General features: G+C 40.0%; 1 protein-coding gene across 1 annotated transcript in view; it reads left to right on the top strand.

The window, feature by feature from the left end:
- Positions 1-15,148, top strand: part of wwc1 (WW and C2 domain containing 1) — a 46,952-nt gene that overhangs the window by 11,269 nt on the left and 20,535 nt on the right. The window contains exons 2-6 of the mRNA XM_074671624.1: positions 4,368-4,477; positions 4,659-4,862; positions 4,956-5,032; positions 5,142-5,221; positions 12,168-12,297. Of these exons, the coding sequence (XP_074527725.1) occupies positions 4,368-4,477; positions 4,659-4,862; positions 4,956-5,032; positions 5,142-5,221; positions 12,168-12,297 (601 nt within the window). The remainder of the gene's footprint in view (positions 1-4,367; positions 4,478-4,658; positions 4,863-4,955; positions 5,033-5,141; positions 5,222-12,167; positions 12,298-15,148) is intronic.

Genomic DNA, 15,148 nt, shown 5'->3' with positions numbered 1-15,148 from the left:
GTTTTTTTTTTTTTTTTTTTTTTTTTTTTTTTTTTTTTTTGGGGGGGGGGGGGGGGGGGGGGGGGATAAAATTGACTTTTATGTTTATGTAATGTTTGAATTAGAAGTGAAACACCTCAGCCAAATTGCAGGTAAAGATAATAGTGCTATTTTTAGAACTGAGTGTTTTGATCTGTTCACAGACAGATTGAGGGATTTATCCAATATATGAATATGTAAGAGGCTTGAAAATCTTCACACACCCAGTTTGAACATCCAGCAAGCAACTTTTGGATCTACCTGCCGTCTCTTGAGTTCTTTCCTCTGTTATGTGGTGTGCCTCAGGGATCCATTCTGGGGCCCCTACTTTCCTCTTTTACATCAAAAACAGAATGAACACATCTAGAGGTTTAAAATCTGCTTGTTTGAACACTGTAGTGCAGGGATCTCCAACTCCTACCCTGGAGGGCCGAGAGGCTGCTGGTTTTCTTTCCAACCAAAAACTCCACCAGCTGATTTCACTGATTAGTCCCTGCTCTCAACTTGAAGTTGAGGTAATCAGTGAAATCTTGGTGGAGTTTTTGGTTGGAAAGAAAACCTGCAGCCTCTCGGCCCTCCAGGGTAGGAGTTGGAGAACCCTGCTGTAGTGGCTGATCTACAGTGGTCTGGAATGGTCAAAAACCATGCAGTTGAAAGAAAAAGGCGTTGATTTTAGACTTTAATGGCAGCACGATAACTCAAATGACCAGCCATGAAACACTCATTCAAAGGACATTTGAATGGGACTGATCATAACCAGCAGGCTGTCAGTCCACATGAATGTCTGGCAGCGCCGCCAGTGATCCATGAGACAACAAGCTGTTTGATCTGAGCAATCTGATACCCGTCTGCTGCCTGAGATATCAGACTCAGAGCGGTAAGCTTGGGTGTTTGAGCATGTGGAGGGGTTAAGATGCTTCTTGTTTTCTTCATTTATTAAGGTTTAGCTTAAGAAAGCCTCAAGGAAATAGTTCAGCTCAAGGCTGCACATAGTTTTATCTTTGTTATCCACCTTTGAGTTGTTCTGTGTACTAAAATCAGAGGTGATGAATCAGTTATTTTATCAAGAAAATCTCATCTTTCATCCTCCTTTCATTTGTTTGATAACTGTGCAGTAGAGGAAGATGTCTCTTGTTATACAGTCATGTATTTATTGAGTAAACAGGGTTTGAATGAGTCTGAGTGTCCCCTTGTGCAGCAGCAGTTTGAGCCCTGAAGCACTGAGGCATGTGAGAAGCTCTACAAGTGGCTATTGAATGACTGACAGTGAAATGGAGGCCAGCTGGTCCTCCGCTCCGGGAGGAGAGATGTCGATGACGGCCTAGCGGAGGAGTTTAGGTCAGCGGCGATTAGAGGACAGGATTTAGTGAGCCAGAGCAGAGAGGAATCAAATAATGGGATGTGGAGACCCGGCCAGCCAACCAGCCGGCTCTCTCTGCCATCACTGTTTGGCAGAAGTCTTCCTGGGCTAAATTTAGAGCGACGCTGAGGGGGTCTCCTCCGGGCCCCCTTCATTATTCATCAGCTGAAAAAGGACCCAGTTCAGTTTTTTCCCTTCAGCAGAGAGCAGCAGCTCTGTTTGTGTTTGTCTGCAGCTCCGAAACACAGAAGAGCATCTCTGAGCTCTGCGTGATGTCTGCGGCAGAAATATTCACAAGATGGGATTGTTTGGAAGGGATAGAGATGCAGCTTCGTGAGTTTAACTGTCAGAGTTTGAAATAGAGCCATGTTTCGACTGTTTTCTGTCTACTCATCCACTTTTAAATGTGGACCAATGATTTGGAAGATTAGAGCTCCATCCATTGATTTAAACTTGTGTCACTTGGTCAGAGTTTTGTAATATTTTATAGCACACACATGTATCACAGATAATTCAGAAAATGTGCGTGGAGTTAGTCCTGCTGTGCACACACACTCCTGTGGAGACGTCCTCAGAGGTCACGCTATCACCTCTCAGCAGTTAGCAGTGAAGCTAGCACCCGCTCTCTGCGCAGCGGCGGCGAGCTGCAGGCCGAGGGTTGCCCCAGAAACCTCCAGGCGATGCGTCAGCGCTGCTTCTGGAATGTTACGGGCCGGTTTCCTCCCATTGTGACCATCTCCCCTCCTCCTTCTCAGCCCCACACTTTGCTCACCCCCCCTTCAGAGGTGAATAGAGGACTCAGAAACTCCAGACAACCCACCCCCATCCCTTCACTCACACACACACACACACACACACACACACACACACACACACACACACACAGACACACACACACACACACACACACACACACACACACACACACACACACACACCAAACCTACTGACAGACACGCTGAGCTGAGTTCACTTTGTTCTTAACACACTTTTTGGAGATGTATACCACCTTTTTACATATTACAGTTTAAAACACCTGTAAACAGCCGATAAAGATGTAAAGGAGTCCTTAAAGTGACGGTAACAAACAGAAACTGTATTTGTTAGTTTTCTATGAATCACAAATTCTGCATCTGGCTGAAAAACATTATTTTGGTTCCTAGCTATGAATCCTAAATTAAAAGACCCCCAATTCACTGGTTTTTGACGTCAAGATCAGACGGTAGCGTGAGCAGAGCCGCAGTCTGGAGTGAAGGAGACTTGTGCATGAAGAGTATGAAGTTTCATGATGACTATTAGGGATGTCCCAATCCAAAACACTTTTCGGCCCGATATAGCTACTTTTGGGGGATCGGATAGCATTGGATTTTGTTACATGATCTGGACCGATCCAGTTTTCATGTGTCAAACATGTCCGCTGTGTGGGACTACTTCTCTTCGGAAGGTAATGAAAGTTAAACAGCTTCTTGCAACATTTGTAAAATGAGTGTTCTTCAAGGAGGTACCAACAGGGCTCACTTTAATATGGTTCGCCATTTACAAAGGAAATTACCCAACAGAGTACAGGATTTATCAGAGAAAATCGGATTGGATCAGAAAGTTAAAAAAAACTGTGTAAGCACATCCCTAAAAAGAAAATGACTTTCAAACTTAATCTCTCACTATGTCAAAGACATTCAGAGAAATCCTTGGGATAACTCCACAACCAACAAGAATGCTTCAGAATCCTCAACACAGCTCTAATTTTACTGTAGAGAAAAACATATTAGCATCTCTGAAATCAAACTATCAGACTGTAAAAACCTTTAAATTCACAAAGCAACCACTTCATAGAAGAATTTTTAATCAAAAATCTTGCCAATGTAGGCTCATGCTGGAAAATTACAACATCAGAGTTTTTAAACTATGTTCTTCAGTTTTCCAGATTTCCACCAGGTGTGAGTGGTATTTTGCCTCATGATGTCTACTCACGCAGAAAATGTCAGTCCTTAAGATTCCAAACTTCTTTTCTCATGTTTATTTTTGTTCTTTGATAATCACTCTTGATATCAACATAACCATTTATTTTCATTCAACTTTTGTTTCTCACATCCTTTTTTTTTTTTCAACTATTTGCTTCTTGACAGTTTTGCAATTTTATTCTGACATTTTTCAAAATTTTCTTTTACCAGTCATCAGTAACTTTTTCTCATTTATTTCAGAATGCTCTCATTTATTTTCCCTTTCTCTACCCCTCAAAGTTTGTAACTTTTGTGTGAATACTTTGCGTCTTCAGTCTTGGAGAATCATTTGTAGTACTCTAGGATGTCTTTGCATGTCAGTTTTTGTTTATATACCGCTTGGTTTTTGTGCAAATTTTTTTTTATTATTAATTTTTTTATTACTATAATTTTTTATTTCTTACAAAATGTATTATCCTCTTTCACATTTGCAACTTTACCCATACAGATTTTTTCTTTTTTTTTCTTCTTTTATTTGTACTTTGTGACTTTTTCATGAACTGTTTCTAATTATCTCCCACAAATTTTATAACATTTTTTTTCATGAAAGAATGTCTTTTGTTTCTTTCAAACAGTCTGTGTCTTCTATCCTGGAAGACCACTTTTGGTGTATTTTCATCGGTGGTTATCAGCAATTTGACAACAGTAACACACGTCTGGACTTCAGTTATATTCTGTGTGTACTGTCACTTTTCCGCTGCATTAGAAAAAAAAATCTGAAAAACGACCAGAAAAAGTGACACAACCAACCGTGACTGGACTTGGGAAGTAATTTTTTTTTTATCTTCAGTGGAAAGATACCAATGTGATGCTATTTGGATAAAACCCTGGGATTAAACTGAACAACACAGTCTCACATACGTACAGGCTACAGTGACATGTTGGTGACTTTGAGGCTGCAGATACAATTCTCTGTCCGATGAGGCTTCTGGTGTTTGGTGGTCTGGATTCTGTTTCTGAATCTGCCTTCGCTTTTGTTTTATCTTTAGGCAGACAAAGCCTCTGACGTTTGCTGACTGTATTGGGGATGAGCTGCCGGTCGGCTGGGAGGAGGCGTATGACCCAGTCATCGGAGCGTACTATGTCGACCACAACACCAGTGAGTTCACATCTGTTTACCTCCATGTAGAAGTCCTGTGCTGTGAGCTGTATCACCTTTTTTATACTGTGGGGAATATTATCTCTACCTTCAGCCGTGTTTAAGAAAAAAATTACATTTACTCACTGTTCAAGAATCAGAGCAAGTACAAACCACACTCTTCCTCCTCCTCCTCATGCAGAGAGCACACAGCTGGAGGACCCGCGGGCCCAGTGGCAGCGGGAGCAGGAGGCCATGCTGCGGGACTACCTGGCGGTGGCTAGCGATGCTCTCAGCGCTCAGAAGGAGATCTACCAGGTAAAGGAGCAGAGGCTCCGCCTGGCGCAGCAGGAGTACCGGCAGCTCAATGATGCCTGGAGGGACAAGTCCACGTCACAGACCAGCCGTGAGTATGATGACGACGGTTTCAGATCTGGCTTCCATCTCTAATAAAGATATTTAACACCTCTGTCCTCTCTCTGTTTTATGTCTCCTCCAGTCAACTCCAGATCATCCTCATCCAGTAAATATGACCCTGACATCCTGAAAGCAGAAATCGCCACGGCCAAAAGTCGGGTAGGAGCCTCAGCCTCAGTCTGATGCATCCCTGAACACTTCCACTAAACTACACTCACTAACATTTACCACTCAGTTCATCAAAGTCTGTCTCCTCTCTGTGCCTCAGGTAATCAAACTTAAGCGGGACCTGGCCTGCATGAAACAGGAGCTGCTCTACAAGGAACAAGGCTTCGAGACCCTCAAAGAGTAAGTCCCGCTCTCCTCCTCTCTCCTCCATCCTAAACCCTCTTGAAGGACACTCTAACCCATAAATTTGTTGACTCCTCGGGTTGATCCTCGGGCTGTTCCTCAGGCTTTTTGCTGCCTCCTAATTCAAAGTGATGAGTCCAGCGGGACAGTCAGAATCTGATGTGAATAACAATAAAACCAGTGACCCTCTCTCAGTCTGTGCTCGCTCCTTCTGCTCCTCCTGATCCTCCTGCTCCTTCTGCTCATATTCACTGAGGAGGGGCCCTCTTGAAGGTGAATGGATTGCTGTTTTACAGGTCACAGCTTTTTTAAAGATGCGGATGTTTGGATGAAATATCAGAGCCAGAACAGCTTCCAATCATACCTTTTGAAAAAAAAAAAAAAGTCAAAAACCTCTCACGGACACATCCTGATAGATTTAAATTTCCTTTTAGAACTTTTAAAACTAGAAAAAATGTAGAATAATAAATCAGAAAAGGTCAGATGTCAAGTGAAAAACCAACAACTCAAACTTTAAATTTTAAAAGTGAAACATGTATGCAGTTAGATCGCAGTGATGACTCTAAACTCCGACTTTTTTAAAATTTCAAACTATATTCCTATAGTATATTTTAGTTTTTTGCACAAAAGTAATTTTTCCTTCAGAATTTGCAACATTTTGTCACACATTTGTAATCTGTTTTTCTCATATATTCACATTTTTTTAAACAAATTTGCAACTATAAATTCTATCCAAATGGTTGCCTCTCATCTCACAAATTTGTGACTTTTTTCGTAAACAAGACTTGCATACTTGACTTTTTCTTTCTCAAATAAGAGATTATTTTTTTTCCCTGATGAGTTTGTGACTTTTTTGTAATTACAAGTCAGAGCCCTCTTTTCCCAGAAGTTTCTAAATTTTTCTCCTAGAAATTTGCAACCTCTTGTATCAAAGGCTTTTTGTCCTTGGGGATAACCTTTATTCAAATACTTGCAACTGTCTCTACTAAGTTTGGACTTTTTTCTGAAGAATATTTGTGAATAATATTTTTTGGAACTCTGTCTTGTCCTCCACCTCATCTTTTTTCTTTTACTCTATAGAAGCTTCTTTTCTTCTCTCTCCAGATGCTTTGAGACATCTTGTTGCTGAAATGTGAAATAGACAAAAGCTTTTTAGACTGGCGCAGTCTTTAAAGAATGCTCATTAGTACCTCAGGAGCTCCATACAAAAGACACCACAGATATTGAATTAAACACTTAGATCTTCTGCTCTCATCCTGTAGCAGATGCTTTCTTATTTACTACAGGACAGAGAAGTCACACCAAGTCATCGTCTCAGAACATCCAAACTCAGTTTTACCTTTAGAGCTCCTTATTTCTAAGGTTTATTTTAGCAGGATTCGAAATTAAGGACCAAACAATAATTTAAACATCTTTTCCTTTAGTTTCTCTGAGAACAGAGATCCTAACTGAAGTTTTCACTCATGAAAAGGAAATCATAATAACACAGAGGCACTGTGTTCCCTCCTCTGGGCTTCCTCAGATCTTCTGACTCTGTCTTCTCTTAGATCCTCTCTGTTGTTCGTCTCATCCTCGTCCAGGAGTGACACCAGAGGATCATTTGATGAGCTGCAGAGATCAAACAGTTCTCTCTTCCTTCATGTGAACAGTAAATGTTGCTCTGACTGGTGCAGGTTGGTGAGAATACTCTCATCACCTGAGCAGCAACTTTTTCTTTAGTTCCATGGAGTCAGCAAATGCTTTTGAGGATGCTCCAATAAAGAAACCACAGAAGAAGAATGTGAAGGAAAACACACTCCTCTGACCTACTTCTCCTCCTCAGAGGATGACATGTTGTTTTTTTTATATCTCTCACACTTCTCTGTGGTTCCCCTTTCACTGAATTCATCGCTCACTCTGCCGCTGCCGTGCTGCTCGACTGCCAGTGGATGCAGAATTGAACAGGAATGTCCGGTCTGTTTGTCATGCCTCCTGCAGTGCAAAAAGAGAGGGAGAGAGTGTGTTAAAGGATTAAAGAGTAGCTGAGGCAAAGTGGTCGGACGGCATTCCTCTGTGACTTTCCTCTCCTGTTACAGTCATCAGACGCCGTTCAACAACCAATCAGTGTGTGCAGAAATACAAATAGGCTTAGAGAAGAATGCAGCAAAACGCTCACATCCTGATAAGATTTCACTAAATGCTGCTACACCAGAGAAAGACAGAGAAAAAGAGTTTGACGAACATTCACGACACTAAGGCTGAAAGTATGTGAACTACCATACTCTTTACTCTCCCTCCCTGTGTCATTTTTTCTTCTAGTCTTTGCCCCTTTGTCCCTGGGAATTCAGCCATCATTGCATTTGCTTATTACCCCCACCAAGAAGGTTATGTCTTTGAGAGAGTTTGTCGGTGAACAACAAAACTCAAAAAGTAAAGAATGGATCTTGATGAAATTTTCAGGAAATGTTCAAAATGGAATACAGGCGAAGTGATTTGGAGGTGATCTATCACCATCTGGATCCAGAATTTTTTTTAAGGAGTCTTTATCATTGTGAGATAGAGCCGTTTTCACCATATGTGTATATTACTCCATGATAAATGGTCGGATTGCTTTGAAAAACAGTACGAGACGAGGTCACGATCATTTCTGACAGATGTAAAAGTACGATACAGATCCTGGCAATATTCTGGATACTAAGATTTGGAATAATAAGTATCTACTGGGTCATAATTTTCAACACTGTCAGGTAACAAATTGTAACACCAACCTGCAACGAACACCAAAGTGTAGCAGACAGTCTGCTGAAAAGGAGTATAACATTAAAGTAGGACTAAAGTGTTGCATGACAAACACAATATGCTTGGCGAGGTCTGCGCTCTCTGAGTGCTTTTCTAGTTAAGATATTATAATTATACAGTAGGAGTGAAAAAATAGTCTCATATAAAGAAAAACAAAATAACAAAACAAAAAAAAAATTGAGGGCACAACTACGAGGATGAATATACAAAAACTGGGCAGAGGTAGGTAGATATTTAACAGTCTTGAGATGCTGTAAATTTTTCATTTTCACCCTAAACAAGACTATTTTGTCTCACAAGTTGGAGAATTTTACCGAACAGCACAAATTGGTGATCTTGTTTCTCTTCACATTGACTTTATTTCACTCATAAATTTTAAAATTTCTTTCCATATGAACAGTCTCTCAGACTGAAATACTGGTTTTCTGAAACACCAGTGTAAGAATAGTGTGATTTTTATTAATTCTAAGTTATGTAAAGATACTACAGGGGCACCTGAGGGACAAAATAAAGACTAATAAAAAGCACAATATCCTCTCTTAAACTTCCAGTTTAAAAAAGAATTTCTGCATCCAAAGTGGATCATAAACAGGAGGATCCGTTTTGCTTTAATTAGCTAAATTTAAAAAGAGAGGCAACATTGTACATATACAAAAAGTTACACTTTATTTTACCATTTGAAAACCTTTAGTTAGGGACACACCAAAGACAAAAAAACACTTATACCCCCTCTTTAAATTAGTTTCAATACATGGTCTAAAGCTTGAATTTAAACATTTTTTTGATCATTTAGAATCAACTTTTCATGTCCCCAGACAGGTGAGGACATATTCATAAGGTCTAAAGAGCAAATCCACAATGAAATATAAAGAAAACGGAATCTCGTAGCTGCGTTTCACAACTTTGTTTCATTAGCACAGCACCCTCCCTTCACAGTCTCTCTATGAAGCTTCATCACCATTACTCTTTCTCTTTTCTCTGTCACTCCTTGCTGCTCTTAATACTCTAGATCTGTGTGTTTAATAAGCTTTTACATTTATCTGAGATGATTGAATGTTATATAATGTTGACTGTATTGTTTTGAAAAAGGTGCAGAGACCGACATTTGGACAAAAACAAACTTAACGGCTCGTAAAAACATTCAAAAACACATTTTAGTTTTTATTTTATGCCATTTATTCAAGAAATGTGTCATGAATAAAGGGAACGCTGCCTTGTCAGCCTAAAACGTTAACCGGAGTAGGAGAGCGTGAGGTCAGAGGTCACTCAGCTCCAGTACGAGGGTGAGTGTTTGTTGTAAAAACAGATTTTTACAAAAACAGGAGAAAATTTTCTGCTTGTCAGACCTGATGTACCAAGAGATTAACTTATTTTTCTCAGTGTAATATATAACATAAAATAAAGAGCATGTTTTTGGACACATTAATTAAAGAGAGAAACTTAGAGAACTGTTTGTTCTCTCTGGCTGCTACAGACAAGTGCCTCCCTCTCTCCCTGTCCCTCACTTCCTCATTCCCTGTGCACCTTGTATTCACCCTCCCCTTCTCCCTCCCCCTTTCTCTCCTCTCTCCTCTCTCCTCTCACTCCAAAGAATGTGGAAGGACCTGTTATTCAGATGCATGCATGACTTGCTGATGACAGGCTGTACACGGCTGCTGCTGCCTCTCATGGCTGATTCCTGCCGTGTCTCTTTTCTCCCTGCAGCTAAATCCTCTAAAAAACATGATCTGAAGCTTTTGGCTGAACGGTTACAGACACTTCAGAGACAGATCTTCTCATTCACATTTTTGTGGCTGGTTTTGGAGAAGTTCAAAGTTTCCTGAGCCTGAATGATAGCCGATCAGTTTTCTTTACATACATGTGGGACAAGTTTATATTTTTACAGTCAGCCATACCCTCTTTCCCTTTTGTCTAGCACTTGTTTTCTACCTCTTAAATCTGTCAAATGTTATCTCCTGCTGATCCAATCTTCAGTTTACTGTTTTTCTATTTTTCTTTCAAGGGAGAAGAGAAATTCTTAAAAAGTCTTAAATTCATCTGTATGGAAGATCTGTTGTTGAAATGTTGGTTTAGAAATTGATAATAAGGCCATTGCTTGATGTTGTGATTATGCAGCTTTATCAAACCTGTAGCATGAATTAAATCTTGTCTATGCAGCTAAGAAGGGAAAAAAATCTGATTTTTCAGCATATCAACAGTCATACTAGAAATATTTTCAAGTCTATTGAAAAATAATTGCTAAATGTCATTCAAAATAAGATAAACTATAAAGAAGTGTCACTGTATAATTGCTTGATTTGGTCTGCAGGTCTCTAATTTTACACTGCAAAAACTTCCAAGAGTGTGATACTCCTACCACAGTAAACCAGACACACAAACTGTCTGAATACAGTCAGGGTCAGCAGGTCTGTGCGACTAAATGTACTTCACAGCTCATAAAAACACCCAAAAACCATCTCACTGCAAAAAAAAATCAGTCAAACAACAGCCACACTACATAGAGTGTGTGTTCTGCTTTCTGATGTTTTAAGCATGGATTTAAATCTGAGCGTGTGCAGATTTACAAACCTCTTTATTTTCATGTGTTGTTGTAGAAATCTGTGAATTCATTCTAGAAATTAGGGATGTCCTGATCTGATACCCTAATCCAGTATTCATGTGTTTTCGGCACTGTCACGCTTTACTGCTGCGGTAAATCAAACCACATTGCAAAAATATCCACTGTGTGGGATTACTTCTCTTTGGAAAGCAATGATAGTAGAACAAAGTCTTGCAACATTTGCAAAGTGATTGTTCCTTAAGGAGGTACCAGCAGGGCTCACTTTAATACAACAAATCATTTAAAATGGAATCACCTAACAAAAGTAAAAAAACAAAACAAAAAAGGGTATTGGGACATCCCCACTGAATATAGCTTAACTTCTCGAGATCTTTACCAAAACTTAACATGACTCACTGGAATGATAAGATCATTACATAAGGATCTCCTGACTTGTTCATGACACCTTGGGGGAACAGGGAATCAAACACCAAGGCCTGCCTGATGCTCTGCCACCTTGCCAGGCCTCTAGAAGGCTGGCCAATCAGAGGGGAGGGGGTTTGTTGAGCGGGGCAGCCTTAAAGAGACAGCAGCCAAAATCAAGCGTTTCAGATAGAGGCTGAAATAAAAGTGTTCTAAAACACCAGAGATTTATACGAGCTGCAAATCATTCAAAGATACTACGGATGCACCAGAGGGACAAAAAAGTACCGCATTTACCCCTGTTTAATCTCCTTTTTCTGAGCTCCAGTTTTCCTTTATAAGTGTGCAATTGATTAATTTCAACCAAACACCTTATGATGTTGCTGCACTGTGTTTTTAGAATAGTTGATAATCACAATAGATGAAGTATATATATTAAAAAACTATATAGATTATGATACAGATATTATATTTAGTACCTTACCTGACTTCAAAATTGGTACACACAATCCACAAGAAAACAAAATACACCGTTTAAAGTGGAAAAACTGTGGGTTGATGCACACTGAGATACAAGGAATTTGAATAGTTATTTAGTGAAGTCAGAGTTGGATAAATAAACAGATTAATGTGTGTTAAATAATCAAGTTGTAGAATCTAAACCTGAAAAATTTAATAATCTAAATCCAGCTTTAGAAAGAAGTTAAAGTTCCCAGGTTAGGCTCAGTGCTGTAATACTCATACATCACCATTTGTGTTTACTTGTATTAAACCTAGTGGCATCATTTAGTTACTCCAGTCTTCAAAGAGTCAAATAAAGGAGGGAACACTTATTGTTTGTCCTTTTTAAAAGCAGTCATAAGTCATCACCGTGTCACTGCTCACGTGTGTGTGTTCTGTGAGTAATGCTGCTGTTTGTCGCTCATCCGTTTGCATTAAAGCCAGCCGAGTGACTGCTAGTAAAAACCTGTGGTCACAGCTGGCAGCACCTCTCGCTCTGACTGTAACTGTCTGATAATGAGTCAGAGTGTTTCTGTGACCCAGATCTCTGAGCAAACACTGAAGAAAGGAGCTGATGGAACAATGACTGAGGTGATCCGGGGACATTTTCACAGACTGCTGCTCAAACTTCATGAATCATTGCTCGCTGACCTCCACCATCTTTCTCTCTCTCCTCTCCCCTCCTTTCCTCTCCTACTACAGGATTGACCAGAAGGTGTCCAACAGCCCATATGGATACAAGCTGCAGGAGGCGCAGGCCATACTCAGTGAGGTCCGCTCCATCCGAGATGCTATCAGCTCCGGGGAGAAGGAGAAGCAGGAGCTCATGCAGGTAAAAATGACTAATAGTGAAATGTTACTGTCTTCTTCCTCTCATGCACCTGCAGATTCATCCTGAGGTGACCTGTGAGGTGTGAGTGGAACAAAGTTCTCTGAGAGGAGGAGTTAGCTCAGAAACCAGTCAGAGTGAATCAAGGACATGAGGTAGACAGTGAGGTAGGCAGATGAGCCCATCAGACGACTCTCAGGAGAGTCTGTAACACACGGGCGGTGGAACATTTCATTGTATTTATTACTGTAATAAAAAAAGAGCTGGATGTGCTGAGAGGGTTTGAGGTGACCCTCAGGAGCTGATACTGCAGGGAGGCAGCTGGTGTTTTAGTGCTGATCAGACCACGCGGCTGTTGTGTTCGCTCAGGTTTGTGTGTGAGGATGTGAGCATGATGATGGAAATGCAATGACACTTCCTGCCTGTATAGCTGCTGAGTGGTTCAGTGAAGGAATCCAGAGCATCTTTCATGGACTTTGTCTATTTTTTACTGTGTTTCAGGACGTTCTGTACCACATCCATCCCATCTTTTGCATCAATAGAAGATTAGATAGAGCTTTACAAAGGGAAAGTTTACCAACAAATCACCTAAAAACTATCGTTTTTATCATATACTACAAAATACTGAAAAGGATAAAGGCCACTGAAAACTGTTTTATTTTGGAGGATAAGCAGGTAAAAAAGCTTAAATGTTACTAAAGTACATTAATTGATATGAAACAATACATAACATAGGGTTTCATATTTTATTGTTTTGTGTTTTAATGTATTGTTCTCACTTATATTGTCGTAAAATATAATAACCTGACGTGACATATCCTACCTTATTGTGTTGCACCCTAGTATGTAGGGAAGTATGATATCATTTATCTTGGTATTGTATAATGTTTCACAGTAACATACATTAACATGTTGTGTCATGTAACGCGACGTATTGCATCTTTTTGTGCTAAAAAGTCTCCCTCCTGATCATAATCCACATCCTAAAATGAGGTTATCATCACCAACAAAGGTTTCTCATAAATGCTGTTTCTTAGCTTCTCGATCGGGTCGAGCAGGCTCGGCACGTGAAAGTCTTTATGACATCACCACGCCGGCTGACAAAGTTTAGTAGTGAGAAGAGATATCTGTGTTTTTCTGTGCTGAAAACTATTTCTGTGATTAATTTTGTAGTGATGTGGACACTGGAGCCTAACTGTCGAACAGAAAAAGGACAGAGGAGCAGAAGAAAGCTAAACGGGAGAGTGATAGAGCATGGGCTAAAACACGAGTTAACCTGTTAGTGATAATGTTCATTCCAACCCACATGCAGCAGTTTGTTCAAACTTGAGAGTCTATCAATAAAATGAAGAGTGAAGTTACGTCAGCTCTGCTTGGTGAGGTATGAGTTGGTAGTTGAGCTCTGGTAGGACATAACCAGGATTCACTAACGTTAGACATTACACAGGCATGTTTCAGAGCACTGGGTTGTCAGTAGCACTACATATAGCTGGCTATTAAACTACAGAACTATCGTCATACAGTATGGTTTGGTATACCACATGGTATTGTGTTTTATTGTCACACATGAGTCTGTAGCACATCCTTTTGTTCCCTGTTACAAGAAATTCACAGGTGAATTTCTCTAAAAATCTTCATCACCCAGTTTCACATTTCCTTCCTCCTCTTCTTCTGTGTTCACTCAACTGTACTTCCACCATGACTGCAGTGTGTATTAAAGTTGCATGATGGGATTTTGAGTCTGCAGTTGTACAGTTCTCTGTCTGCAAAGTTGAGTACAGACTTATTTATCTCTTTACTGATTGTTTCTGAATGATGAAAGAGCTCGCAAACCAGACTGCCTCTCAGTTTTCTCAGTGCAGATTGTTGATGCACTATGTTAAATGAAAAACGGATGGAGGTATGAGTCCTTCATCAACATTTTCAAAATCTAAGATGCCAGCACTTCATTAAAACCCCTCAGTGTGGATGACATTTCTGTACAGACCCCTATTTAAAGATTCAGTCAGATATGGTAGAGACGGGCTGTAGATTTGTTGAGCTGAGTTTTATTTGCAGGTAGAGGAAAAGAGAGAGAGGTGTTTTTAATAATATATAACCTGCTCACAGTCTCTCCTGCTTTCTCTCTGCCTGTTACCATCTGCAGCTGACAGCTCATTCTGTCTATGTGTGTCACACATCTCTGTGTGTGTAGGCCCGTGACTGTGTATTTGTTGTATATTTGCATTTCATGAGTCTGTTTCTTTAAGCTGGGTTGCTTTAAGTCATTGACAAGGAGAAAAATAAAGAAAGGTGCAGGTTAGAACTCAAGCAGCTTGTTAGTTTACTGACTGATGGATAAAGAGCATAGATATGCTCATTGAAGGTGAAAGTTGTCCGTTGAGACTGTTGATGTTTTTTTTTAAGTTTAAATCAAATAAGTGGAATTTAAAAAGATAAAAATGTCTGTTTTCATGCAGAAGGGCCTAACTCCTTACACTGCAGCCCTCCTCAGGATGAGATTGTATTTTCTACCTGATGTGAAGAGCAGAGAAAAAGTGCAGGCTCCTAAAAACTCAGAGTCCTATGAGATATTTATCACAGCTGTAGAGATGAAAGGATGAAAGGATGAAGGATGCAGACTCCTCAGCTGCAGCTTCTCTAAAAGAAACTCTGAGGTGTTTCATTCTGACTTTTACTCATTCATCTCCCTCATTAAGCTCTTTTTTTCTTGACCTTTTTTAAAATGCTCCAGTCCTGCTGTGTTCTTGCTCCGTCCTGTTAAATATTATGTTCTCATCCCCCTCTGGTATAACTCAGAGATTTATTGTTTCTGCTTGTCCTTAATCACATCCTATTTTTACTCCCCATGTTT

The sequence above is a fragment of the Halichoeres trimaculatus genome, unplaced genomic scaffold (genome assembly GCF_033239565.1).
Source record: "Halichoeres trimaculatus isolate MK-OKI-2021-1 unplaced genomic scaffold, fHalTri1.1 fHalTri1_scaffold_6, whole genome shotgun sequence".
NCBI lineage: Eukaryota > Metazoa > Chordata > Actinopteri > Labriformes > Labridae > Halichoeres > Halichoeres trimaculatus.
The sequence above is the reverse complement of the archived record's forward strand: the minus strand, read 5'-3'. Positions and strand labels throughout refer to the sequence as shown.